Source organism: Paramisgurnus dabryanus, chromosome 7, assembly GCF_030506205.2.
Source record: "Paramisgurnus dabryanus chromosome 7, PD_genome_1.1, whole genome shotgun sequence".
NCBI classification, from domain to species: domain Eukaryota; kingdom Metazoa; phylum Chordata; class Actinopteri; order Cypriniformes; family Cobitidae; genus Paramisgurnus; species Paramisgurnus dabryanus.
The window spans coordinates 31,428,170-31,455,197 of NC_133343.1; the positions used below are offsets into that span (position 1 = coordinate 31,428,170).

A 27,028-nucleotide genomic window follows, 5' to 3' on the forward strand; every position below is an offset into this window, starting at 1 on the left:
TTTAGTACTCAAATCTTAATTGGTATTTTAAAATTATTTGTGTGCTTTTTCACAAGCGAAAGTGACCGTTGGCGACCGTATGGGCATGTCCAGCACTGTGAGAAAGTTAAAGAGAAACTAAACTCTAAACCAACTTTTTTTAGTTAATGATATGTAAGAATGGGGCTTTATTAGCGCTGTTCATTGATTTTAGTAACTTTTTTGACATTTGGATATAAAGTGTTTCAATACTACAATATATGGTGTAAAAACGTCTGAGTGCTGCCCTCTTCAGGTTGAACGGTGGCTACTGCAGTTGAATTTTCCTATTGGATGTTGGGTCCTGAAAAATGCCTCGTGACGTAAGCAGGTTCAAGCTCACCATGCCCTTGTTACGATCTTACCACACACTTGATACGAGCTTAGTTCGTCCCCTCTATCTCCGTTGGGATCTGCCCATTTTTCAAATATTGCCAGTGGGTGGAGTCAGGCTCTGACCATGGGTTTAGTTACGCTTTAAGAAAAGTTTAACTTTATGAATTTCGGGAGAGACCACCAATGGGAGCAAGCAGTGGAGTTCACTTCATCCTTCTCCCGTCAGTTACTGGAGTGGATGGTAGGGGTGCACGTTCTTTAAAATGCAGGGTTAGTTGTAACACAGACTTGTTTACATTGTTGCACAAGGTTGAGCGTTTTGTTTTTCCAGTATGTAAGTGGCACATTTTTCATCAAATGTTTTTTTCGGGTTCTAAATTGGATGTGTAAGATACCAAATCCAATGCTATGTCATATTAATCAGTGTCTTGTTGACTAAAACATAGCATCGTTTTGAAATATGTCCGCAGGTCTTAGCAACCTTTTGGTGGGCTTGAAAATATTTTAACCCAGTGGGGTTAATTGTAAAACTGTGTTACAACTAACCCCTCAGCACTTACGATATGAAAACAGCTAACGTTAGCGTAATTCTTGCCATTGTTTTAAATAGCCTACATATGAATGATTGCTGGCTGCCAACAAAATAAATGTGCCTGTCGTATCAAAAAAATCCTTAATTTTTTTATGTTCATAATATCTTTAGTATTGATTGAATAAGATAACGTTAAAGATTAAAATCATAATGAAATGAATGGCTAAAATCAGACTTTGATGCTCATTATCTCAGAATGTGATTTTTGAAATTAAAGACTGGGTCACATATAAAAAAAGTTTTGTCATAATTGTGCTGCTTTTCTCACAAATTTAGACATTTGTATCCATTTATAATTGAAGTATTGTTAGAAAAGGGCTGGATGAATTCAAGTATATAGACAAAATAGTATGGAAATATTTGCCTGCAAACTTAATTTTTAGCAAGTGTTACAACTAACCCCCGCCTGTTACAACTAACCTCATGTCACAGGTCGGAGAAGCGGACCGCCCCTGTCGCGGGTCACGCTCCTCCTAGTTCCACCCCAAAGAGGTCCCAAAACACCCCAATGACCAGACAGACAGAAGATTAAAATTTAACAACTTTTATTAATTAAATATTAAAAGTTCACTAGGGGGAATTAAATCTTCTCTCCAGTCCTCGGATCTTCATAGCAAGGGGGGGGGGGGCGCTTAGGAGGCTCTGGGCCCTCTGTTGTGGCAAAGGCCAGTATTACCCAGGTGACTGGAACTTTTCCCTCTTGCTCCTTAGATTCTTTGCGGTAATTTCCTCACGATTCCTCTGAACTCGGAGTGGCTTCTGTCAACATAAGCACAGCACTACACTGCAAGCTTTGGGTTTACACACACACAATGAAGACAAAGACTCACCCACGACACTCCACACACTTTAAGTGACTAAGGACTTAGCCAAACTCGGCCCAGGTTCGTCGTGTGGCTGGTTAGACGGTGTTCTCAGTGGAGGGAAAAAGCACCTAATTATGGATGTCGGGCCTCCTGCGTTTACTCCTAGTTGAGTTGTACTCCTCAGCTTACCCACGCTTCTCTCCACGGTGGGGCCGCAACTGTTCATTGAACTCACAACACACGTTAGGTAATATACCCTCTTCCACTCTGCACAGTACAATGTACAGCGTTACTCACGTGCGATGTCAATGCTTCACAGCGTTGGCTCTCTATATAGACTTCCAGTATTACTCCCCGGCTCACCCACGCTTCTCTCCATGGTGGGGCCGCAAACTGTTCGTTGAACTCACAACACACGTTAGGTAATATACCCTCTTCTCAATACTTCATAGTACAGACGGAAACTATTACTCACACATCGCTGTTGACACTCTGCTGGTCTTTGTTCCTTTTGTAGTTTAACCGCCGCTGCCGATCGTCTTCGACGCTAGCTCTGGTGAGTAATCCTCAATGTTACTGGTCCAAAGGCACCCACACAGGAAAACACATCCGTATTTTAACAATAACACTTCTCATATACTCAGCCCAGTGACTCGTATCGTTGATACTTCCTTCACCCAGTCGATTACAACCTCTTGTTCATTCCTATTAGGACTGCAGCCAGGCCTCCGCTTATTCCACACCGGATCGGTTCGTCCAAACACGCACAATACAACAGACCAGAGAAAAGCACTTATTCCGTGGTGCTCCTTTAACAACCGACACCCACTCCTCTCTCTCGCCTTCTTCAGCCCCGCACTCTTTCCGCTCGCTTAGCGATCCCCGGATCAACGGAGCCGTCAGGCTTTTCCCTCGGAGTGTGTGGTTTAGTTTGCCCTAGGTGGAAAGGAGCTCGCCCCGGATTCGACCGCCATAGGCGGAAATGCTTCTGCCCCAAGTCAACCGCTCTCTTGGCGGAGCGGAGCTCGCCCCGAAATCAACGCTCCTCTCTGGTGTTTCTGCCACTCTATTTATAGGTCTCATCTTCGACACATCCTCCAATCACAAAATTGCCGCATTAACTCGTCTTACCTGTTGCTTGTAGAGCCCCGATTGTGTTGCCACAGAGACCAGGAATTGATGGTGCTTGGAAAACAAGGTCCGGCGGAAACCATCTTCGGGCGGAACCAATCTCCGCCGCTTTTCGTTCCGCCCTATCATAGTCACCCTGTGACACTCACCTATGGGGTAAGTTGTAACGTTTGCACTTCTGTCACGTTTAGTGTAATTGTCCAAGAATGGTAAGTACTAGAAACAAACTTCAAATGTTCATTTGTAGCAGAGATGTGTGTGTTGCTTAACTTGTCTTAACTTGATAAGACTTGCTTCTATAGTTACCTCATTTTAATGTGGCTTCGGACAAAAGCATCTCAACAACAAAATGTAAATGTACCATACACTTCTCACCCACAAAGACAATTTTAAGTACATGTGAACTTCAAATGAAAAGAGATATCCGGCCATCCGTTACTACTGAAGGAGGACATACTTGTGTTTGTTGTTCAGTACGGGTTCGTCTGTGTTACTATGTTGGTTCATGTGTGTTCCAGTTCAAGTTAAGTGTAGTATGTTCTAGTTAAAGTTTAGTGTTTTGTTTATATGTTTAGTTATTGTAGTTCTGTGTTTATTAGCGTTTGTTCTGTTCATTTGCCCCCTCGTGGGTTTTTTGTTTCTGTTATTTAATAAATTCCTGTTTTCTGTATACGTGTCTGCGTTTGGGTTAATATTCCTGCCAAAATCCTGACAGTACGAACCCATCAAAGCTGAACCCAGCGGACTGGAATGGAATTTTCCCAGTCCACCAAGCGAGCCACCCAGGCCCATTTATTGTACGGTCCCTGCCAGAAGAGGGCCGACATCAAGACGTTTGCTTTTGAATTCCTCGAGGCAGTGGGGGTTCCGGTTTTAACGAGGCAGAATTAAAGACTGTGTTCAATGGCTGCCTCGACGAACCCCTCAACCTCAGCGAGATGAGGTTGCTGAGACCCCTGGGCTTTCCGGACATGGTCAATTTTTTGATGAATCGACCTGAGCCCAGGGTCTCAGTCAAAGCCGCTGACCCAGCCCCTTTGCCTCCTGTTCCGAGGGGTCCCATCATGGGATCGATAAGGCTGGGGAGTTAGGTTCCCGCCTCTTCCGACCCCAGGGGGCTCGCTCACACCTGTCTCACCCACACTTATACCTGTCCTTCCTCTTGCACTCTCTGCACCACAGCCAAAGAAAAAGAGGAGGAGAGGGTCTTTGGCTTCACAGCCGCCAGCGCACCCACAGCCGCCAGAGCAGCCGCCAGCGCAGCCACAGCCGTCCGCGCAACCCACGCAGCCACCGCCGTCTACGCAACCCTACAATGTTTTATATGGAAGATGCCAACTTACGATTCCTCTGTTAACAACCAGAGCTAGAAGAACAACCAAGGAAACAAAAATAGAAAGCGACCGTGCCCGTAATAAAACTAGGATCAATATTGGACCAGCATTTGAAAGGTGGAGAAATCAACGAGATTTTCAAGGGTTTAAGCTGGATGCCGAGCTTGCCACATTTCTTCTCGACAGGTAATTGTGCTTTATCAACCACTGATTGTATTTCAGAGTGTTATGTAAGCAATCTAAGTAATCTTAGTATGCGTTCACAATAATACTGGTGCACACGCGCTGACAAGGACGAGCTCGAAGGGAGGTTGCTTGGTGGTAGTGGGCGAGGGACATGAAATTGTAAACATTTGGAAACTGCTCAATCCTCCAGAGTTGCCGACGGCAGCTTTAAATATAGATGATTTACTCATGAATGGTTCCAAAAAGAACCTTTAACATCTAAAGAACATTTCTGTATTAAATAACGTTTCTTTAGGTTATATAAAGATATAAAAGAAGTGCTTCTTCTATTGAAGACATCGCTGTGAAGAATCTTTTAAGCACTTTTATTTTTAAGATTGTAGTTTATTTACCTTTGGCTACAAGTGTTCAGCATTGACTTTTAGATGTTGATCTGTGGTGTTTGGAGGAGCCCTGCTGACAGATTTGTGCAACTGCAGTACAGTAAACATTATTATAGTAAACATTATTATAGTATTAGAGAAACCAGCATGTTTGTAAAGTTTTATTAGTGCACAAGTGCCAAAATGCAGTAAAATATTGAAAACCTTCTATTTGACATAACATGATTTAAATTAATTACAATTACTTTAAAATGTACTGCTTCATGTTAATTCCTCATTAAAAAAACTACAAAAAACAAAAGATGTTTGATTTCGGGCAAAGTGCAAAATAGCCTGAAAATCGTATTACTGTAGATAAAAAAAACTTATAGATAAAAATAATTCCAACATATTTAAAATGACATTGGTTTGTTAATAGCAACAGAATGTACATTTTTGGGAGAACATTAATGGGGATAAAAAAGAAGTGGATTTTTTTCATTGTAGGCTTGTTGCATTTACACACTGCCAACACACATTTATGTCCAAACACCTTGTAAAAGTAAATTTTGCATAAAATGTGCCCTTTAAATTCTGCACTAAGAACACAATCAGTTGAATTGACACCACTAAACCTGATTGACTTTCACTGTAACTTTATAACTCCAATGTCACTGGAGTCTGCTGCTGTGGGCCAATCAGGCTTCTCCAAATCTTCATGAACTCCGCCTTAATCTTAGGTATCCTCAGGGCGTATACAATAGGATTGACCACTGAGTTAACATGAGATACTATAACACTTAAATACTTGACATCAGAAGGCACTTGTATACTCGGGAAATTATAGAAATTAATAGCGTGCATGGTGTGTAACGGAAGCCAGCATGCAACAAACAGAGCCAAAACTAAAACCAGTGAGCCGGCCAGTTTGTGTTCCTTATGGTTATACTCACCCGATTCAGCAATACCCGTCTTTCCCTTCAGCCATCTAACTTTAAAAAAGATGTAACAATACAAAGCAACCATGATGGCCAACAGAGGCATAAAGATACCAAAGAAAATAAAGTTGACCATGTATGAGAGGGAAATGACGGCTGTAAATTCACAGTTTAAGGTGGGGTTGTGTTTCAAAGGGTCACGATTGTACCATCCATACATTGGTAAGAAGCCGAGCAGACACGCCAACATCCAGCACACAGCAGCGAGAACCCAAGAGCGTCTTTTAGTTACTGTAGACTTATACCTGCCAGCAAAAAAACAACAAAATCATTGAAATAGTTTTCCTAACATTAATGCTTTAAGTAACTGTAGTACATTTAGTGCATTTGTGTATTAAATACTGTGTACGGCAGTGGCGGCTGGTGCCAAAAAAAATTTGGGGGGCGCAAACAAACTTATTGAATTTAACTCATGACACTGTGTATATGAAACCATCTTGTGTACGCCAGCACACCCAGATATACAAAGGCAATAGACATAGTTTGCACACACACCGTCGCTTTATCTTCTTTTATCTTCACTTCTTCCAAGAACAGGAAGCCGTGGAGCATTTTTGTCACCATAATGTTTGATTCCTGTCCTTTGTTTGTTATAAACTTTTCTTTATTTATCCTAATTTTTTTAATGTACTGTAAATGTCGTGAATCAGTGCTGCCCTGATGGAGTAACAATTTAAATAAGAAATCATTTGTATTGCGTACGTGTCGAACGCGGCCATCCACACGTAGTCGCAGTGAGTATACTTGGAAAACTGCAGGGATGCGTGCACGCACGAGCCGGAACGCGGATAAAAGGTATACACGGCCCTTAACGCGATGTGACACACGCACGCAAACACACACGCACACACATACACACAGTAAAGTTGGCTAATCACACACCAGTATGTTACAACAAAGTCGACCAAGCCATGGAAAATACAGTATTATTTCACTTGCTTCCACTGATCAGTTTCCCTAGCAGTTACATGGCAATATGCAACGCAGTTATGAGACTCGAAGAACGATCCAATCACATGAGGTCAAAGACATAAAAACAATATTGATTTGATACAAAATAAGTGGGAGGACATTGCTGCGCCCCAAGGCGGATCTAATCAAGCCAATTAGAGCTGAGCCTCAAATTACATGCTTTTAACACATTTACTGACATGCATACACATTTGGGTGGCACCCAAGAAACACAACAACTCAGTTTTGATTTTTTTTAAATAAACGATAACATGACTTAGAGTGAAAGAGTACAACTAAATGATTTTATTTTGTATTTTGCATTATACACTTAACTTTTTGGTAACATTTTAAAGTAGCTTTCTTCTCTGGCCAACTTTAGGGGGGCGGCGCCCCAGCGCCCCTATTGACCCCACTGGTGTACGTTATAGATACTGTATACTGTAAAAGTGCCATTCTATTGAATCAGTGCCACACTGTATAAAGTGAGTTGGATCAACTTAAAAAATTACTTTAATGTAAAAAAATGCCGCATGTTAAAACAACTTGGTTTTGCAATTCATCTATTATTTTAAGTTTTGACATAACTTATAAAAACAAGTTAAAATTGTTTAACTTATACACTTCTTTTTACTTTTTATTCAACTTCAATTTTAGTCAAATTTTAAGTTGAACATTTTTTTAAGTGTTACTGATTGAAGGATTTTTTTAAAGTTGTTCCAACAATCTTCACTTTTTACAGTGCATTTGAATATTGTAATTTGTCAAAACTGTTTTTTTAACACTAAATGGTGGAATGTTCCTAAAACAATAAGAGTATTTCATAGTCTTAAAGTAAAAACTTACCTGAAGGGAATACAAACTCTTAGGTATCGATCCAAAGCAATCGCTAGGAGGGTGAGCACTGAGGCTTGAAGCGGTACAAGGAGAACACAACTTATGAAGAGACACGCATGAAAAGACATTTCAATGTTGAGCACCTCGACTACAGAAAGCGGAACAACCACACATCCAACCAAAAAATCAGCCATCGCCAGTGATACGATCAAACAGTAGGTGGGTTGATTTAGGGCTCCGCTCTTCCACACGGCCCATATCACCAGCAGATTGCCCAGACAACAACCTATAGCTATAAGAACGTCAATACCTATGAAAATATATCTTCCATCAACAGCCATTACAAGAGCTTATAGATTAAAGTGCAGACAAAAATAACACTTCTCACCCACAAAGACAACTTGAAATACAGTAGGTGTGAGTTCAAATTAAGAGATATTCGGACATCATTTCCGGGGCCGTCGTCATGGGGGACACCTAACATGTGTTAAAAATAACCCAGCAGAATTTAGAGTTTTCAATGTTCAGTAAAAAAAATGTCTGTACATCTCTTCTTAAGGCCAAAGCAAATGCATAACATACTGAGAGTACTTTGTGCTACTTTCGGTCTTAATTGGACCTTTTGTTGATAGCGTTGTTTGTGGAAATGCACATAAAACATTTTACGTCTGCTAACTTGTCATTGCTATGTCTATGACTTGGATTACAACATCATGTCTGTATGTTTTTTGTGAATTTGTTGCAGTGAGAAGAAGGGGAAGAAGATGCGGGATCAGAAAATGTAAATCAATGCAAATATATCCTGGCTATGATGTATGAAACTATATCTTACATCAACAGCCATCATTTACAGAGATAAGAGTGCAGACAAAAATGCACAAAGACAATTTTAGATAGACGTGAACTTCACATGAAAAGAGAAATCGGGTAATCAGTTCCTACTGAAGGGCTTAAGTCAAACTTTATATCTATGGGGCTGCTAATACCTGGTATTGGGATGTGTTATGGTCATTCGTATCACAAGTACACAATAAGCTTGCACACCTTTTAAACGCTTGCAAAATGAAATAATACGCTGTATCCGATGCAAAACGCATCTTAATATTGTGTGTAAACAGGCTTTATAGTAGTATAGTTTGTATTGTTAGTTTGAGTAACCATGCTGCATAACCATGCGGCGACACAAGCGAAAGTGACCGTTAGCGGCCGTATGGGCATTTAAGGGTTTAAAGGTTAAAAATGCCTCATTGAAAGAGACGGGCGACACACAGTGAGAAAGTCACTGGTGGTCTGAATGGGGCTATATGTACTCTCTAGATCCCTGCGCTCTGCCACCGAACGACATCGGTGTCATCCCAAAAACAGAAAAAAAATCTCTATTGCGTACCACCTTCTGTTACACATCTGTGGAATGATCTGCCAATTACGACAAGACCTGTTGACTCTGTAGCAGTCTTCAAGAATGTCTTTTTCTATCATTAGATTCTCTGTCATAAAAAAAATTCTTGGCTATGTATACTTTGTTAAACTTGATAAAACTTGCTTCTATTGTTACCTCATTTGTATGTGGCTTGTGACAAAAGCATCTCAACAACAAAATGTAAATGTACCTAACACTTCTCACCCACAAAGACAATTTTAGGTACATGTGAACTTCAAATGAAAAGAGATATCCGGCCATCAGTTACCACTAAAGGAGGACATAAGTCAACGCTTTCAGTTATATATTAGTAATAGTTTTCTATTTTTAGTTTGAGTAACCATGCTGCATAATCCAATTTACATTTAAAATTGTATTATTATGAGGAGTTTTCCTGTGTTTTACCATCTTTTATTTAAAAGTGAGGAGCTTCAGTATTCAAATTTAAATTAATGAACTATTTTTTTAAATGTCGATTGGTAGCACCTAAAAATTTGGTTTTCTTTGCCTGCATGTTGAACGTGATATTTTTGCAGTGAGAAGAAGTAAGTGTCAATCAATGCATTGGAGAAAACTGTGACCTATTTGCTATTCAATTTTCTGCATGATTTGCACTTTGTGGAAAACCTGATGATCTATGTTATCCCAGTATATTTTTTAAAAAAGAGCTCTGCCCCTGCTTCTGTACTGTATATTTTGAAAAGTAAGTCATTGAACTTGCAAGATTTTTAACGTTACATGCACACGTGAGCACTCAGCATCTGTCTACAAAAGAGAACTTCCTATTCTACCCACCACTGCCACTGAGTTCCTCTTGTGTTGCTTACCTTCGGTTTCATCATGTCGAACAGTGAGAAGGTGATCTATACGGTCTTGGAGGTTTTGATCGCTATAGCATGTTGTCTTGGCAATCTGCTGGTGATTTGGGCCGTCTGGTCAAGCCGGGCTCTTCATAAGACTACGTTCTGCTTTGTTGTATCACTGGCAGTGGCTGATTTTCTGGTGGGCGCTGTGGTCGTACCTCTGGCTGTGTTAATTGATGGACGAGTACAGACGAGGTTTTACACTTGTCTGTTCATCAGCTGCGTAGTCATTGTGTTGACCCAAGCCTCCTTACATTCCCTGCTTGCTATCGCTGTGGATCGATTCCTGCGTATCTATAATCCCCTCAGGTTAGTTCATTTGTTAAAGTTACAGTTTTGAGTTTTTAAATGTCATATGAGACCAACCTAGAAAATGTATCGATATTGTGGATTAAATTGCATTATTTGCAATGCATAAAAATTATGTCAACCCAGAGTTGGGTCAAAAAAGGACAAACCCAGCTGTTGGGTAAAATTTTTATATTTGACCCAACAATGCGGTGTAAAAAGTGAAAGTTGGATCTACTTTCTTCATTCAGTTCTGGAGAAAGGGTGAGGAGGCAACTATGAGATTCAACAGGTTTACCTTGCTTCAAGCACTGGTACTCTGAGGGAAAACTTTGTTGTTGTGCTTGCTTTAAAAGTAAGGTATCAAAGGAGTCTGGATTGTGTTGTTGCAGGAGCTCAGTTGTTGCGGACTTCAAATTTTGACCATGACTTAAAAGACCTGGGTCTGGAAGCACAAGATCTTCTGACTGAGTTAACCTACAAAAGAGTGGTTTGCGAAGTTCAGGGTCAGGGCTAGCAGGGCTGGATAACTCAACAAGGGTACTACCCCTAGTAATGTCATCTGCTGGATTCTGCCCAGATGGAACATATCTCCAAGAGGAAAGATCAGTGAGTTCCAGGATTTCCATGACTATTGGCTACAAAAACTTAATATCGACAACAGGAAGAATGCAGCCAAGATAAAACAGTTGTCGAATCTGTCCATAAGATAGTATTCGTTAAAGGAAGAGTCAGTTCAGTGTGCAAGAGTTTTGAAAGTTGGGCACCTGTTAGAGCAGCACAAAGTTCTAGGCGGGGAATGGATATTTGCCTTTTTGTAGCGACTTGTTACCTTGCCATTATAAAGGAAGTTTGTACCACACTCTTATCAGTTTCCATCCGCAAATAGGCTACAGAGCCGTATGCATTCTCCGAGGCGTAGCAAAAAATATGCATCTCTATACATCTGAGAGAAGAAATAACTACATTTGTTAAAGCTTGTGGCCTTACAGCAGCACGCAATAAAGGAGTGGCATATTTTTTAACTCCATCCACATCGACTCTTCTTGTCTTGGAGGCCAACAAATCCATAGCTGCTTGATCTTGTTTGGATCTAGCAATGACATTTTTAAAGGGGAGGATATCCACTTGCCATAATTTCTCCACATCATGGCAAAGGTCTTCTAGAGGGTTAGTCATAGTAAAGAGACACTGTGTCTCATCCAAGTTAGGAATCAGAATTAGACAATGAAGTACCTAACCTAACCTAGTCGGAATTGCGGTGGGGGATTTAGGAGGTCCTAAATACACCTGGTCAACAGGATTTATCAGATGCAGATAATCTGCTCTAAGGATAAGTGCTTGAACATTGGCAAATTCTGGAAGAGGCAAATCTTGAAGATGCCTGAATCTTCTTTGTAAAGTCTGTTGAGGTTTGGTTGAGGGTATTGGTTATACTGGTAGGTTGAGGTGGACTAGGTAGCAGTGAGGAAGGAGGGAGAGGCAAAGAACTACTAGGCCTACTCAATGGGAGAGGCAAAGGAGCGGTTGAAAAATTATCACATTCACGTGCAGATTTCTGTTCATAATACATGCACAGTTCTTGAACAATAGTTGTATTAGCAAAGGTATTATCAATATCATTCTCATTGTAAGCATAGTCATCATCATAATCATCATCAAAAGAATGTTTAGAAGAAACAACTAAATGTGACAGTTTAGACATAATCTCGCCAAGAATACCCTTCAGTCCTAGTATTTCTTCTTTAACATCCATATCACATAGATCATTTCAAGACTGTTCATCCTGCATAGATGATGAACACAGATTCTCCATTTGTGTTTGGTGATGATCACTTACAACTGGTGTTAGTGAGGGACAGGGAAGAGGAGCACGTTCTCGTAGCATACAGTCCGCAAAACGAGCAGGAGGCCTTCTCATTATTAGGCTGCTTCGAACTGCGGGTCTTACATGGTAATCCATTTCCATCAAATTACTATCATCCGGCTCGAAGGACCATTTGTTGGTTAATAGATGTTAAACGTATCCAAGGTTCAGTAGACATGTAGTACTTGGTGGTGTCTTGTTTAAACAAAGAACAACTCAATCCTTAGCTCTCATTTATTCTTGTTAACATTAAAACTGGATGCACAGTACACAGGTTTCACAGGATATGCTTAGGATTCACAGGATGGTAAAGATGGTTTTCTGGTCACTACAAACAATACAATAAAGAAATAAGAATCACAAATAATAATAAAGATGGAGGTTATACAACATCAAACATAATATCAATAAACCTACTAATGACAAGTATACAGCCAGCCCATCGAATTCAAATAAACAATACAATAGAAAACTTACATAATATATCGTATGGAAAAGACTCAAACACGCATGGTTGAGTGCCAATCTTCAGGCCCACACCTGACCAATACAAAAGAACAAAGAAAGCAGATGAGGTCTATTTATAGACCTCAGCTGGGAATTATGGGTAATGAAGTACACTGAAAAATGGTGATGCAGTCTGCAGAGGATTGTGGGAAATGTAGTATAGGAGAACTAGTCTAACATTTACTGAGAGGATGGTTACATATTTGCTTATAGTTGTTACTAGGACAACCAAAATTAGGAATGCCTCCTATTGACCTCGTTGAAAGAGATGGGTGACACTCAGCGACGAAGTTTCACAGTAAGAAATAATAATCTTACATCCTCCTTACTATTGTGTGTAGTACAAAGGTAAATGGCAATACAACATTCATTAACTTTTTTGATTGACATGATTCATTGATGAGACAGAACACAGAGTACAAGGACAGCTATAAATAAATGTACTCGCTTACAAAACCTTTTCAATAAATGTTAGGATATTGACTTATGATGTTTAATAAAGCCAGCAGTAAAGTTCCTCTTATTTTCAGGTACAGAGGAGCGATCAAAAAACAAAACCTGTGGGCAGCTGTCACCATCTGTTGGGTTTCTGCTTCCTTTCTGGGTTTCGTTCCCCTGCTTGGATGGCACAACAAAGACCCCACGACAAACGGCACCTCAACCTTCACGTGCCAATTTCTTGCAGTCATTCCACTGTCGTACATGGTCAATTTCTTCTTTTTCGTTTACGTCCTCCCACCCACTGTGGTCATGTTCGCTCTCTATTTGTATATCTTCTGTACGATATCTAAACAATTGAGAAGAGGAATTGGTCAAGCTGTGGAGTCCAGGTCTTTTTTGCAGAAAGAACGTGAATTGGCCAGCTCGCTGGCTTTGGTGTTGGCTCTGTTTGCTATTTGCTGGTTCCCGATTCACATAATGAACACGTTGGCCTACAATACAAGTCTATACATGCCGCCTCTTGCCTTTTACATAGGTATTCTACTTTCTCATGGCAACTCTGCAGTTAACCCAATAGTGTACGCTTTCAAGGTCCCAAAGATTAAGACTGCATATAAAAACATCTTGATGAAGCTCATAAGCTGGAAGCAAAACACAGAACAAAACAGCCAAAACTTGGATAAAACCGCTACCAGCTCCAACACTAACATCAGGTATAAGGTGAAAAACACCCAAGATGGTTTTGACCGTTAGCCAAGATCTTTAGCATGGGACAGTTATGTAATCTCTAGTAATATGCATCATTAACATGATTAATGTAAATGTATATTGATATACAGTATACAGCATTATATTTCTGATACTGAGATATTTCAAGCAATATCGTAGTTTTCTGAGTATGTCTGCAAATAGAAGATGATTTGCAAAAACTGTCAAACGTAGCCTGATAATATTTCTGCTTACTGCAGATTTGTGTATTTAACACAGACAACTTAAAATTCTGAGCTGATTTTTTTAATCACAGCATCTTGCTACACATCTGTCATAATACACATGCTTAAGTTTTAAAAAACACATTTAGGAAATTCCTCAAGCACCACATTGCTGAAAAAACTGTTATGTAGATATTTTTGATAAGTTAATCTAGCTCAATTTTGATATAGTGCCAGACTAATGATTAGCTAATCTAAAGATTGGTATTTTAAAATAATTAAATCTGTACTTTGTATTTATATTTTAGTTGAAATTTGATGTTTGTAAATCACAATTTAAAATGTATTTTATATACTTTAAAATAAAACATTTCAATTATACTTTGTATGCTTAAAATATTTTTATACTGTATGGTTTATTTTATACAGAATACTTTAGATACTGAAAAAATATTTCTTGACACCATGACCTGAAGTGACCTTTGAAGTTTAGGGCCTGCGTCACCTAGTGGTCAAAGATTTTACAAAGTTTTCAAAATTGTTGAGCTAATACATTTTTGTTTAGGTCACAATGAAATTGAATTTTTTTAGGAAATAATGTGGTATTTATTTCAAATGACTTATCTTTGAGCTTCATTGTTTTTTAAAAATTCATGTGCCCTCATTATTTTTCTTCAAAATTTGTGTTTGAGAAAAGCAGTATATCTGGAGCAACACAAATGTACGGTATGTGGTAAATAATGTGTTTTTAACCATTCAACCATGCAAACACATTGTATTATACCAAATACACAAAATAACTTTGTTTTTATCAAAGAAATAGGTGCACTTAAAAGTAAGAACATTTAAAGGGACATTCCACTTTTTTGAAAATAGGCTCATTTTCCAGCTCCATTAGAGTTAAACATAATCTAATCTAATCTCCAGGTCTGGCGCTACCACTTTTAGCATAGTTTAGCATAATCCATTGAATAAACCATTAGCATCTAGCTAAAAATAAGCAAAGAGTTCCGATAGTTTTCCTATTTAAAACTTGACTCTTCTGTAGATACATTGTGCACTAAGACCGACAGAAAATTAAAAGTTGTGATTTTTCTAGGCAGATATGGCTAAGAACTATACTCTCATTCTGGCGTAATAATCAAGGACTTTGCTGCCTTAACATGGCTGCAGCAGGCGCAGTGATATTACACAGCACCCAAAAATAGTCCCCTGCTATTGAAAGTTACCAAGGGGACTATTTTGGCTGCTGCGTAATATTACTACTCCTGCTGCCAACGTCCAAATACAGCAATGGGGGTTTTGCGCAACAAACTTCCATATTCGGCAAAACAGGTCAAATCATTTTTGGTTCAGGTCTTTTGCATGTGCTTATTTAAATATAGATATTTTACTCAAGATGCTTTCAAAGAAGCTAGCAAACAGAAGCACCACTGCATAGATGAACCATATTTGGCAGAATGGTTCCATAAAGAACCTTTAACATCTAAAGAACCTTTCTGTTTTTAAAAAAATATATTAAATAAAGTTTCTTAAGAAATAAAAAGGTATACATTTTTTCTCTCTCTCTCCCTCCCTCCCTCCCTTCCTCTCTCTCTCTCTCTCTCTCTCTCTCTCTCTCTCTCTCTCTCTCTCTCTCTCTCTCTCTCTCTCTCTCTCTCTCTCTCTCTCTCTCTCTCTATATATATATCTCAAGTGACTTTTAGATGTTGATCTGTGGTGTTTGGAGGAGCCCTGCTGACTGATTTGTGTAACTGCAGTACAGTAAAACATTATTTAAGCCTATAGAATTAGAGAAACTGCCATGTTTATGAAGTTTTATTAATGCACAAGTGCAAAAATTCCGTAAAAAATATTTCTGTTACATATTAAAGTAGCTTTCTTCTCTGGTCAACTTTAGGGGCCAACTATTGACCAGCCACCACTGGTTTATGCTATAGATACTGTTTACTGTAAAGTGCCATTCTATCGTTAAAAGTGAAAAGTTTTTAAGTTGGATCAACTTAGGGCTGTGCAAAAAAATCGCCTGCGATTCTCATGCGTGTTTTATCAGTAAAGCCGGTTTGGTCATTAGTATTAAATCGCCATCAGCGAGTGGCATTTAATACAGAGCCGTAGTTCACAGACAAGCTATGTAAAATCGGGTTCATAACTGAGGAAAATCGACTGATTTTGCCTAGCTTTTCTGTGAACTACGGCTCTGTGTAATAAATGCCGCTCCATCTGAAGCAGCTGATGGAGATTTAATACTAATCACAGAACTGTCTTTACTGATGAAACACGCATGAGAATCGCAGGCGTTTTTTTTTCCCACAGCCCCAGATCAACTTAAAAACTTACTTTATTGTACTAAAAATGCTTCATGTTAAACAACTTGGTTTTGCCATTCAATTATCTAATAAAAATCTAATATTTTAATTTGAAATTGTTTAACTTAATTTGTTAAGTTAATGTAACATAAAAATATGTTGATTTGACAAAAATGCTGTATTTTTAACAATGTTCAATTGGTAACACCTACATTTCATTTTAGGTTTTTTTTTTAACTAAATTTTAGTCACATTTTAAGTAAGTTAAAAGTGCACTTGAATATTGTAATTTGTCAAAACTTGTAAAAGTTTTTTAGCTGTTTCAACACTGAATCTAATAAAACATATTTTACTTTTCAAACTGTAAAAAAATTCTGTAGAAATTATAGTATTACTGGCAACTAGCTGCCAGTAACTTACTGTAGATTTTACATTTATGTTATTTACTGGCAACAGTTTGTTCAAAGTTAAATGAACATGAAACATTTTCAGTCTTTACATGTATCTTCTACAGTAAGTTACTGGCAACCAGCTGCATAATTACAGCAAATTTTTTACAGTTGGTATTAATCAATCTTAGGCAACTAGTTTATTAAAGTTCTGTGGAATGGCTGTAAAACAATAAGAGTATTTCATAGTCTTAAAATAAAAACTCACCTGAAGGGAATACAAATTCTCAGGTATCGATCCAAAGCAATAGCCAGGAGGGTGAGCACTAAGGTTTGAAGCAGTACAATGAGAATGCAATATATAAAGAGACACGCTTGGAAAGACATTTCAATGTTGACCGCCATCGACTATAGAAAGCAGAACAACCACACAGCCAACCAAAAATCAACCATCGCCAGTGATACGATCAAATAGTAGGTGTAGGCTCTTCCACATGGCCCATATCACCAGCAGATTGCCCTGACAACAACCTATAGCTATAAGAACTTCAAAACCTATGAAAATATATCTTCCATCAACAGCCATCATAATAAGAGCTTATACAGAGATATAACACTTCCCACCCACAAAGACAACTTTATAGTAGGTGTGAGTTCAAAGAAAAGATATCCTGTCATCAGTTCCTACTGAAGGGCAGGGTCATCGCCAGAGCATACATAACTGGAGGGGGGGCAATATTCTGTCCAATATTTACCCAGCATTAGTCTAAGAATAAATTAGCAGAATTTAGAGTTTTAATTTAAAAAATGTTGTGCATCCCACTTTTAGGCCATAGCGAATGTATGACATTACTTTGTGCAACTTTTGGTCATTTTTTTTTTGGTGGCATTGTTTGTGAAAATGCACATAAAACATTTTACGTCTACTGACTTATCATTCCTATGCTATGACTTTTATTACAACGTCATGGCTGCATGCTGAACGTGATTTTTTTGCCGTGAGAACAAGGGGGAAGAAGAGGCAGGATCAGAAAGTGGCTATGACTTATGAAACTATATCTTCCATCAATAGCCATCATAGTAAGAGTAGGAAGAGCAAGAGAGTGCAGACAAAAATAACACTTCTCACCCACAAAGACAACTTTAGATAGGTGTGAAAATCACATGAAAAAGGATATCCGGTCATCAGTTCCTACTGGAGGGCCTAAGTCAAACTTTATGGGGTGGATTCCCAGAAAGGGATTAGGTTAAGCCATGACTAGGCCTTAGTTAAATGAGGGTATTTAAGTCATTTTTAAAAGCATAATTTTTAAATAAACACTACTGGTGTGCATATTGAGAAACAACACTCGCAATGATATATGTTAAGATATGTCAGAGCAAGTTGTTTTCGATCAAGACAACACTAACATTTAAGTTAGTCTAGGACTGGGCTTAACCCCTGAAACTGCCCCTATATCTATGGGGTAGCTAATACCTGGTATTTAAGATGCGTTTTGGTCCTTCAGATCACAAGAAGACAAGAGAGAGATGTTTCCACCTGGTATTTTAATCTGTATTTTTTCCACTTTAACCACTTCTGTCCTGATTAATTTGAAGTTGGGTGGTTTGTGGGTGAGGTCCTCTGAAAGCGGGAGAAATTATGGGTTTAAATTGACGCACACTTTTATGTCAGAATCTGCTGCTTGTGTTGACATGCTGCATGTTTTGTACATGTACAGCTGGGAAAATAAGTATTTGACACATCAGCATTTTAATCAGTAAGGTGATTTCTAAGTGGGCTATTTTGTGACACATACAAAGAAATCAGAACATTTAAGTATACAAGTTGAGTCATAATAAATAAAGTGAAATGACACAGGAAATACGTATTGAACACATGAAGAGAACAAGGTGCAAAATGGCATAGAAAGCCAGGAGAACACCTGAAATCTTTCAGTATTAAGAGAGAAACCCTGCGCCCTATCAGTACTAATTAATATCAGCTGCTTTAGTCATAATTGATGGCATATAAAGGCTTCTCATTACCCAGGAGGCACACAGGAAAGACTTCATGATGGGTAGCAAAGAACTCTCTCAAGATCTTCGGAATCTTGTCGTTGAATGGGGAAATGGTTATAGGTGCATTTCCAGAATGCTAAATGTTCCTGTGAGCACTGTGGGGGCACTTATCCAGAAATACAAGGAGCATCACTTTACCATAAACCGGCCACGATCAGGTGCTCCACGTAAGATCCCTGTCCAAGGAGTCCAAATAATAATCAGGAGAGTTCTCCAAGAGCCAAGAACCACTCGGGCAGAACTTCAGGAAGACCTTGCATCAGCAGGTACTGTTGTTTCAAAGAAAACTATAAGCAATGCACTGAACACAAGTAGTCATGCATGCTCACCACACAAGACTCCATTTCTGAACAAAAAGCATGTTGAGGCTCGGTTAAAGTTTGCAAAAGAGCATCTGGAGAAGCCTGTGGATAATTGGGAGACTATAGTATGGTCAGATGACCAGCAAAATTTAACTTTTGGCAGTAATTCTACACACCATATTTGGAGAAGAAATGGCACTGCCCACCACCCTAAGAACACCATACTGTACCAACAGTTAATTTTGGGGGTGGAAGCATCATGGTTTGGGGCTGCTTTTCAGCAAGGGGTACTGGCAGACTTCATATTATTGAAGGCAGGATGAATGGAGAAATCTACCGGGACATTCTGGATAAAAATCTGCTGCCATCTACCAGAAAGCTGAAAATGAAAAGAGGGTTGACATTTCAGCAAGACAATGATCCCAAACACAAGGCCAAGGAAACAATGAAGAGGTCAGTCAATCACCTGAACTAAATCCCATAGAAAATCTATGGAGAGAACTGAAGATCACAGTTCATAAAAGAGGCCCAAGGAACCTTCAAGATTTAAAGACCATCTGTGTGGAAGAATGGGCCAGAATCACTCCTGAGCAATGCAGACGACTGGTCTCTCCATACAGGAGGCGTCTAGAAGCTGTAATCGCCAACAAAGGCTTTTCTACAACGTATTAAATAAAGTGTGTTCAGTGCTTATTTCCTGTGTCATTTCACATTTTATTTATTATGACTCAACTTGTATACTTAAATGTTCTGATTTCTTTTTATGAATTTAATACTTAGCTTGATGGTTACATCTGGTGGAAATTTTGTGTCAATAGCCCACTTAGAAATCCCCTTACTCATAAAAATGCTGATGTGTCAAATACTTATTTTCACTGCTGTATTTCTAAGAACTTTCTCTGATATTTCAGAGCTATTGATGAAATAAGCGTGTACATCTTCAAACGCTTGCAAAATGAAATGAAATAAATAATCCGCTGTATTTAGCGTTGTCCACTTGTGATTCGATTGACCAAAATGCATCTCACACCAGGTGTAAACAGGCTTTATATTAGTAATAATTTTCTATTGTTAGTTTTAGTAACCATGCTGCATAATTCATGCTGCAATATCTTTAAAATGGTTTCAAATATGTTTTTCAGTGTCAACATTTACAGAGCAACACGGAATAAGGTCAAACATAACAATTTATTAGCCAGGTAGGAAAATCATAATTCAGAAGTCAATTTACAATCCAATTCAAATATGAAACAATCAAACGAAAAAACATTGCCAAGATCTGCCTACAGATTCCCCAAAGCAGCATAATGGGGTTAATTTTTAAATATAGAAAATCCCTGTGAACCATTTACAAACCTCACTTACATATCCAGAGAGAACAAAGCATGTAGGAATTTGGTACGGATTGGTTAATGTAAACTCTGGGATGTCCTTAATTTGCATACAGTGGGTGATTGGTTTATGTCTAAGATGGGAGGTGTCTATCAACCTTGAGTTAAGTTTGCTTAAATTAAATTCTGTTGTTATATTAGCGGTTCACTAATTGTACCACTTGCATTGAAACATTTTATATGATACCCAACAAGACCAGATTCAGATTCTTTGTGCATGTAGAAGGTAGCATTTCATATACAGTTTGGATTGAGAGAATAAGGATGGGGAGATGAGAAAGTGGGTGTGACCCTTCTGTCTCCGCACGTGGGGTGGTCGTGTCGGGCGTAGGTGTGAATTCTTTGAGAGAGGTTTCAGATTCAACAAGAATGAAATGTTTTTAGAAAATGGCTCCCCTTGTGGATCCAGTCATTTGGTGTCAGGATATGAAAATAGCCTTACAAAAGCGTGACTAAATGACTTCTTCCATTGACTAAATGTAAATGTAACACTTCTCACTCACAAAGACAATTTTAGATACAGTGGATGTAAACTTCAAATGAAAAGAGATATCCGGCCATCAGTTCCTACTGGAGGAGGACTTAAGTCAAACTTTATATCTTTATATTAGTATAGTTTTCTATTTTTAGTTTGAGTAACCATGCTGCATAATTCATTTTACATTTACATTACATTTAAAATTTTATTACTATTGGCAGTTTTTCTTTGATCTACCATCTTTTACTTGAAAAGTGAGGACACAAGCTTTTAGTACTCAAATCTAATGAACTATTCTTTAAAATGTCAGTTGTTAACACCTAAAAAAATTTGGTTTTAAATGCCTGCATGTTGAATGTGATTTTTTGCAGTGAGAAGAAGTGAAAGAGAAGGCGGGATCAGAAAGTGTCAATCAATGCATTGGTGAAAATTGTGACATATTTGCTATTTAATTTTCTGCACGAAAACCTGATGATCCATGTTATCCCAGCAAATGAGCTCCGCCCCTGCTTCTGTATCTGTATATTTTGAAAAGTAAGTCACTGAACCCACCATTGTCACAACTGAGTTCCTCTTGTGTTTCTTTCCTTCTGTTTCATCATGTCTGACAGTGAGAAGATGATCTATACGGTCTCTGAGGTTTTTATCGCTATAGCATGTTGTTTTGGAAATCTGCTGGTGATTTGGGCCGTCTGGTCAAGCCGGGCTCTTAGTAAGACCACATTCTGCTTTGTTGTATCACTGGCTGTGGCTGATTTTCTGGTGGGGGCTTTGGTTGTACCTCTGGCTGTGTTAATTGAGCGAGGAGTACAGACGAGATTTTACACTTGTCTGTTCATCAGCTGCGTGCTCATTGTGTTGACCCAAGCCTCCGTTCATTCCCTGCTCGCTATTGCTGTGGATCGATTCCTGCGTGTCCATAATCCTCTCAGGTTAGTTCATTTAGTAAAGTTACAGTTTTTACAGGTATATAAGACTAACCTAGAAAATGTTTAAATATTTTGAAATATAAATATTAATATAAATATTAAATTGCATTATTTGCAATGCAAAAGTTATTTTCAACACAGCTTTGGGTCAAAAAGGGACAAACTCAGCTGTTGGGTTACATTAAACCAGAAAATGTTTATATTTGACCCAACAATGCACTATAAAAAGTGAAAGTTTGATCATCTTAAACAAAATATTTTAATTGGTAACACTTTAAAAATTAAGTTTTGTTAACTTAATTTTTTTTTTAGAAAATAAAGGTGAGAAAAATTGTAAAATTATTTCGATTTGTAATGCCTAAAAAGTTGGGTTTTTTTTACATTTTTTTTATGTTACCAATTGAAGTAATTTTTCCCCATATAATTTCTCACTTTCACTGAAAAATGTAAGTTGAAAAAACAGCTGCAAACTGCCTTTATGTGTGTGACAGGCACAATTACTTTAAAAACATGTTCATTTAAAAAGATATTAACCATATGTCTGTCACAGTAATGAGACAATAATGTGAGATTTAGGGTGCGGATATATAAATGAGAGAAAATCAGAATTTTGCGTGCCTGGGTGTCAGGTGGATTTATTATAACAGGGTTCTCTGACGTTAGAGCTGATCTGTGCATCTCCACTAATCTATAGCAGTAAAATTTTAACTCAAGTAATAAGTTCAGCCCTAATCCAGTGATCAGGTTAGTAAAATCAGTGTTATGTACCTAGTTACCTTTCATAAAAGTTAAAGGATAATTCCGGTATTTAACACTTTGAGTCTCATTTCTGGTTTATTTAAGATGAACTACAGTGATGGACACTGAAATTTTGACAATGGGTCGTGTCTTGAGTTTGAAGCGTCTCTTGACTGCTTCAGAATAGAAGTCAATGGCCATGCACAAACATGTCATTAAAACAACACTTAACGTTCATTTTCAAAACTGTGCTATTCACCAAGTGGTTCGTGGTGTTCATTGATGATTAAAAACAAGTTGTGTTGCGAAATACAGTTTCTGTCGTGTTTTATTTGAAATTTTGTAAAATTCCAGTGACTTCTCTTGGAAGACTCATTGCTCGCTGATTTATCTGGAAACAGAAAAGGGGTCTGTTTACATGTGGTTGTAGTTTTTTTGCTCGGTTAAAATAAATTTTTCCAATATTTGATGGCTCAGTGACCAGCCTTAGGTTTGAAGTTGAGCTCAATTGTGACTGTCTATATGCTAGACACCGAGCGTACTTGTATGGCAAAGTGGTTGTCTCCATCAAGTGGTCGGGAGTGTGCTAACGCTTCAGACTCAAATATAGAGCAGAAGTATATACGCGGTTGCATCTGAAAAAAAATTTCCACTATAGCAAATAACACGGATTGAAATCATACATTGCGCCAATATATTTGTTTTTAATCATCAACGAACACCACGAACCACTCGGTGAGTAGTACAGTTTTGAAAATGAACGTTAAGTGTTGTTTTAATGACATGTTTGTGCATGGTCATTGACTTCCATTCTGAAGCAGTCAAGAGACGCTTCTAAACGAGTCAAAAAGTCAAGACACGACCCATTGTCAAAATTTCAGTGTCCATCACTGTAGTTCATCCAAAATAAACCAGAAATGAGACTCAAAGTGTTAAATACCAGAATTATCCTTTAAATATATGTGTACAAGGAGTTTTATGTGTACCTGGGGTTAGGGATATGAAACAAACAAACACAAAAAAAAGTATAAAGCTACGTGCACACTGCCAATGACTAGCAATGGCGAAGCGACACAATCTCATTCATTTCAATGGAAGCTTGCTCGATGTCCGGCGACACGAGTGACAGCGACTGTCCGGCTATGTGACGAAGTTGAGAAGAGTTAAAGTTAAAGGATAGGTGACTTTTTAGGAGGTACAACCAATGAGAGTGAAGCGGTGGAGTTCACATCATCCTTGTCTCATCAGTTAAGCCGTGGACTTTTATTTTTATATAGTCTTTCGTTTAATTTTTGCGAATTCGTATAACGTGGAGCATTGTGGCCAGTACAAAACCAGTGTGTTACTGCGTGACCTTTCTCTACTGAGAGAAAAGCACAAATGGATGAAGCCAAAGATCATATTGATGAGCTGCTCCACGTAGCAACATCCGTCAAATACTTGCATGCTCAAAGTCTAGTGTGACCGCGGCTTTACTGAGAGGATGATTACTCATTTGTTTATAGTTGTTACAAGGACAACCAAAATTAGGAACGCCTCATAACAACCTCACTGAAAGAGATGGGCGATACTCTGCAACAAAGTCGCACAGTAAGAAATATGAATTTGACATCCTCCTGACCATTGTTTGTAGTACAAAGGTAAATTGCAACAGAACAGTCATTAACTAAAAAAAAAAGGAACACGCTTATGAAACTTCTTCCAGAAATGTTATAGGATACTGACTTATGATGTTTAATGAAGCCAGCAGTAAATTTCCTCTTATTTTCAGGTACAGAGGAGCGATCCAAAAACAGAAACTGTGGGCAGCAGTCACCGTCTGTTGGGTTTCCGCTTCTTTTCTGGGTTTCATTCCCCTGTTTGGATGGCACAACAAAGACCCCACAACAAACGGCACCTCAAACTTCACTTGCAAGTTTGTTGCAGTCATTCCACCGTCGTACCTGGTCAACTTCTTCTTTTTCGTTTGCGTCCTCCCACCCACTGTGGTCATGTTCGTCCTCTATTTGTATATCTTCTGTACGATATCTAAACAACTGAGAAGAGGAATCGGTCAAGCTGCAGAGTCCACGTCCTTTCTCCAGAAAGAGCAGAGATTGGCCAGCTCGCTGGCTTTAGTGTTGGCTCTGTTTGTTATTTGCTGGTTCCCGATTCACATAATGAACACGTTGAATTATTTTTACCCGAGTCTAAACATGCCGCCTCTTGTCTTTCACATAGGTATTCTACTTTCTCACGGCAACTCTGCAGTTAACCCAATAGTGTACGCTTTCAAGGTCCCAAAGATTAAGACTGCATATAAAAACATCTTGATGAAGCTCATAAGCTGGAAGCAAAACACTGATCAAAACAGCCAGAACTTGGATAAAACCGCTACCAGCTCCAACAGTAACTTCAGGTATAAAGTGAAAAATGCTCAAACACCGGAGGTGGTTTTGACCATTAGTCAAGATCTTTAGCATGGGACGGTTATGTAATCTCTAGTAATATGCATACTGTAAATGTTGATATAAATGATATACTGATATATTACTAGATTTTTTTAAGCAATATCGTAGTTTCCTGAATATGTCTGCAAATAGAAGACTGATATCAGCTTTATTGCAAAAACTTTAAAACATAGCCTGCTATTATTTCTGCTCATAACACACATGCTTAAGTTTTAAAAAACACATTTAGGAAATTCCTCGAGTACTACACTGCTGAAAAAACTGTTATGTAGATATTTTTGATAAGTTAATCTAGGTCAATTTTGATAAACTGCCAGACTAATGATTACCTAATCTAAAGTTTGGTATATTAAAATAATAAAATTTGTACTATGTATCTATATTTTACTTGAGATTTGATTGTTGTTAATCACAATTTAAAATGTATTTAATATACTTTCTTGTGCTAAAATAAAAGTATACTTTGTATGCTTAAAAAAATTTTTTTGTACTGTATGGTTTATTTTTATACAGAAAACTTTGGATACCGTAAAAAGATTTCTTGACTGATGTAACCTTGGTAGTTTGGGGCCGGCATCGGGCCGGCATCACCTAAGATTTAACAAAGTTTCCATAAGTGTTGAGCGAATACATTTTTTGTTAAAGTCACAATGAAATTGACATTTAAAACTATAAATTTTTGGGAAATAATGTGGTACTTATTACAAATGACTTATCTTTGAGCTTCATTGTTATTTAAAAAATTCATGTGCCCTCATAACCTTTAATCAAAAAATGCTAATCTCCTTCTCTTCTCATAAGAATTGATTCCTCTTTACTTCCGATCACGAGCTATGGCACCTGCGGGCCCGGGAAAAGATCAATTAGCAACATGACCCAACTACAAATGATCCAATCAGTTCCCGATGGACTAATTCAAGTCCCGCCCTACCTTTTTTAGTTTCAGATGCTGTTTTACTCAGATATACGTCACTACAGGGAAAATAATTGCATTTCATGCCGACTTTAAGACTGTTGACAATAAAACGTCTCGGTTACGGATGTAACCCTCGTTCCCTGAAGGAGGGAACGGAGACGTCACGTCGTGACCGACGAATTGGGAACTCGCTTAGAGAGACCAATCTGCTTCGTATACTACTAAAACGCCAATGAACTTGGCATTGAGATATTTGCATAATGCTGGCGCCGCCCCGCCAGGTGCCTTTATAAGCAGCAGGTGCAAATAGGGAAATTAGCTTCTTTTCGCTGAGAAAGCCGGGAGAAAGTGACCGGTCGATAAACAGCAGGGAGCAGCCCTGTGGCGACGGGACGTGACGTCTCCGTTCCCTCCTTCAGGGAACGAGGGTTACATCCGTAACCGAGACGTTCCCTTTCAGTCGGTCACTACGACGTCACGTCGTGACCGACGAATTGGGAATCCCTACCAAAACGCCACTAGGGGCTGACCTCTTCCAGTGTCTGCGTAAAGCCCTCCGGTTCCACTTAAGGAGGAGGAGATAGGTTTTAAGGCAGAAGGCCGGGCACTAGATGTTCCTTTAACCCCACAGAAGTGCCAGCGACTGGGAAGCGCCCTACCTGAGCGGGATAGGAACGCTGCGGAAGCCACCACCCTGTTAAGGGCTAATGGTGGGCGAAGTCAACCGTAGTTGAGGAATAAAGACAGCCGTGGCTGTGTAAGCAAAGCAGTGCTCTGCTAAGGGAAACGTGGGCTGGTAGGATTAACCCCACGGAAAAATACTCACAAAGGAACCCGGTGGGACACAATGTGGAGCCCGAGCCAGACACGTAGGTTCGCGAGGATACAGCTAGTGAAAGGCTGACAGCCAATGCTCCGCAACAAAGGCTGCCAAGGCAGCGGAGGAAGAACAATTCAAACCATTACGCATTTTTGTTCTGAAGGCCTTCCATACTGACACAGTTATGAAGCATCAGTTGGAGGCTGCAAGCCGACCTGCGAGACTGCTCTCCGTGCTCCCCCTGGTGAGGAAAGAACACGAGAGGATACAGGCTCGATACGAACACTGTAAAATCTAGTGAACGTATTAGGTGTCGCCCAACCAGCAGCTCTACAGATGTCTGTTAGCGAGGAACCACGAGCTAAAGCCCAAGATG

General features: G+C 38.9%; 3 protein-coding genes across 3 annotated transcripts; 2 read left to right on the forward strand and 1 right to left on the reverse strand.

Annotated features, from left to right (window-relative positions):
* Positions 1-4,937: 4,937 nt before the first annotated feature.
* LOC135769843 (adenosine receptor A1-like) lies at positions 4,938-8,254 on the reverse strand. Its single transcript, XM_065279369.2, has 2 exons — positions 7,561-8,254; positions 4,938-6,008 (listed from the first exon to the last, which is right to left on the reverse strand). The coding sequence occupies exons 1-2, from the start codon at positions 7,890-7,892 to the stop codon at positions 5,423-5,425; spliced, it is 918 nt and encodes a 305-aa protein (XP_065135441.2). The 5' UTR covers positions 7,893-8,254; the 3' UTR covers positions 4,938-5,422.
* Positions 8,255-9,798: 1,544 nt separating this feature from the next.
* On the forward strand, positions 9,799-14,192 carry LOC135769844 (adenosine receptor A1-like). The gene is made up of 2 exons (XM_065279370.2): positions 9,799-10,143; positions 13,027-14,192. Exons 1-2 carry the CDS (start codon positions 9,812-9,814, stop codon positions 13,688-13,690), a joined length of 996 nt encoding a protein of 331 aa, XP_065135442.2. The 5' UTR covers positions 9,799-9,811; the 3' UTR covers positions 13,691-14,192.
* A 9,559-nt stretch (positions 14,193-23,751) lies between these two features.
* On the forward strand, positions 23,752-25,007 carry LOC135769845 (adenosine receptor A3-like). Its single transcript, XM_065279372.2, has one exon. It carries the CDS (start codon positions 24,194-24,196, stop codon positions 24,923-24,925), a length of 732 nt encoding a protein of 243 aa, XP_065135444.1. The 5' UTR covers positions 23,752-24,193; the 3' UTR covers positions 24,926-25,007.
* Positions 25,008-27,028: the final 2,021 nt, after the last annotated feature.

Coding starts and splice junctions, on each gene's coding strand:
- LOC135769844 (XM_065279370.2), top strand. CDS start 9,812: ATGTCGAACAGTGAGAAGGTGATCTATACGGTCTTGGAGGTTTTGATC. Junction 10,144..13,026: donor CGTATCTATAATCCCCTCAG/GTTAGTTCATTT, acceptor TCTTATTTTCAG/GTACAGAGGAGCGATCAAAA.
- LOC135769843 (XM_065279369.2), bottom strand. CDS start 7,892: ATGGCTGTTGATGGAAGATATATTTTCATAGGTATTGACGTTCTTATA. Junction 6,009..7,560: donor AGAGTTTGTATTCCCTTCAG/GTAAGTTTTTAC, acceptor TTTTGCTGGCAG/GTATAAGTCTACAGTAACTA.
- LOC135769845 (XM_065279372.2), top strand. CDS start 24,194: ATGATGTTTAATGAAGCCAGCAGTAAATTTCCTCTTATTTTCAGGTAC.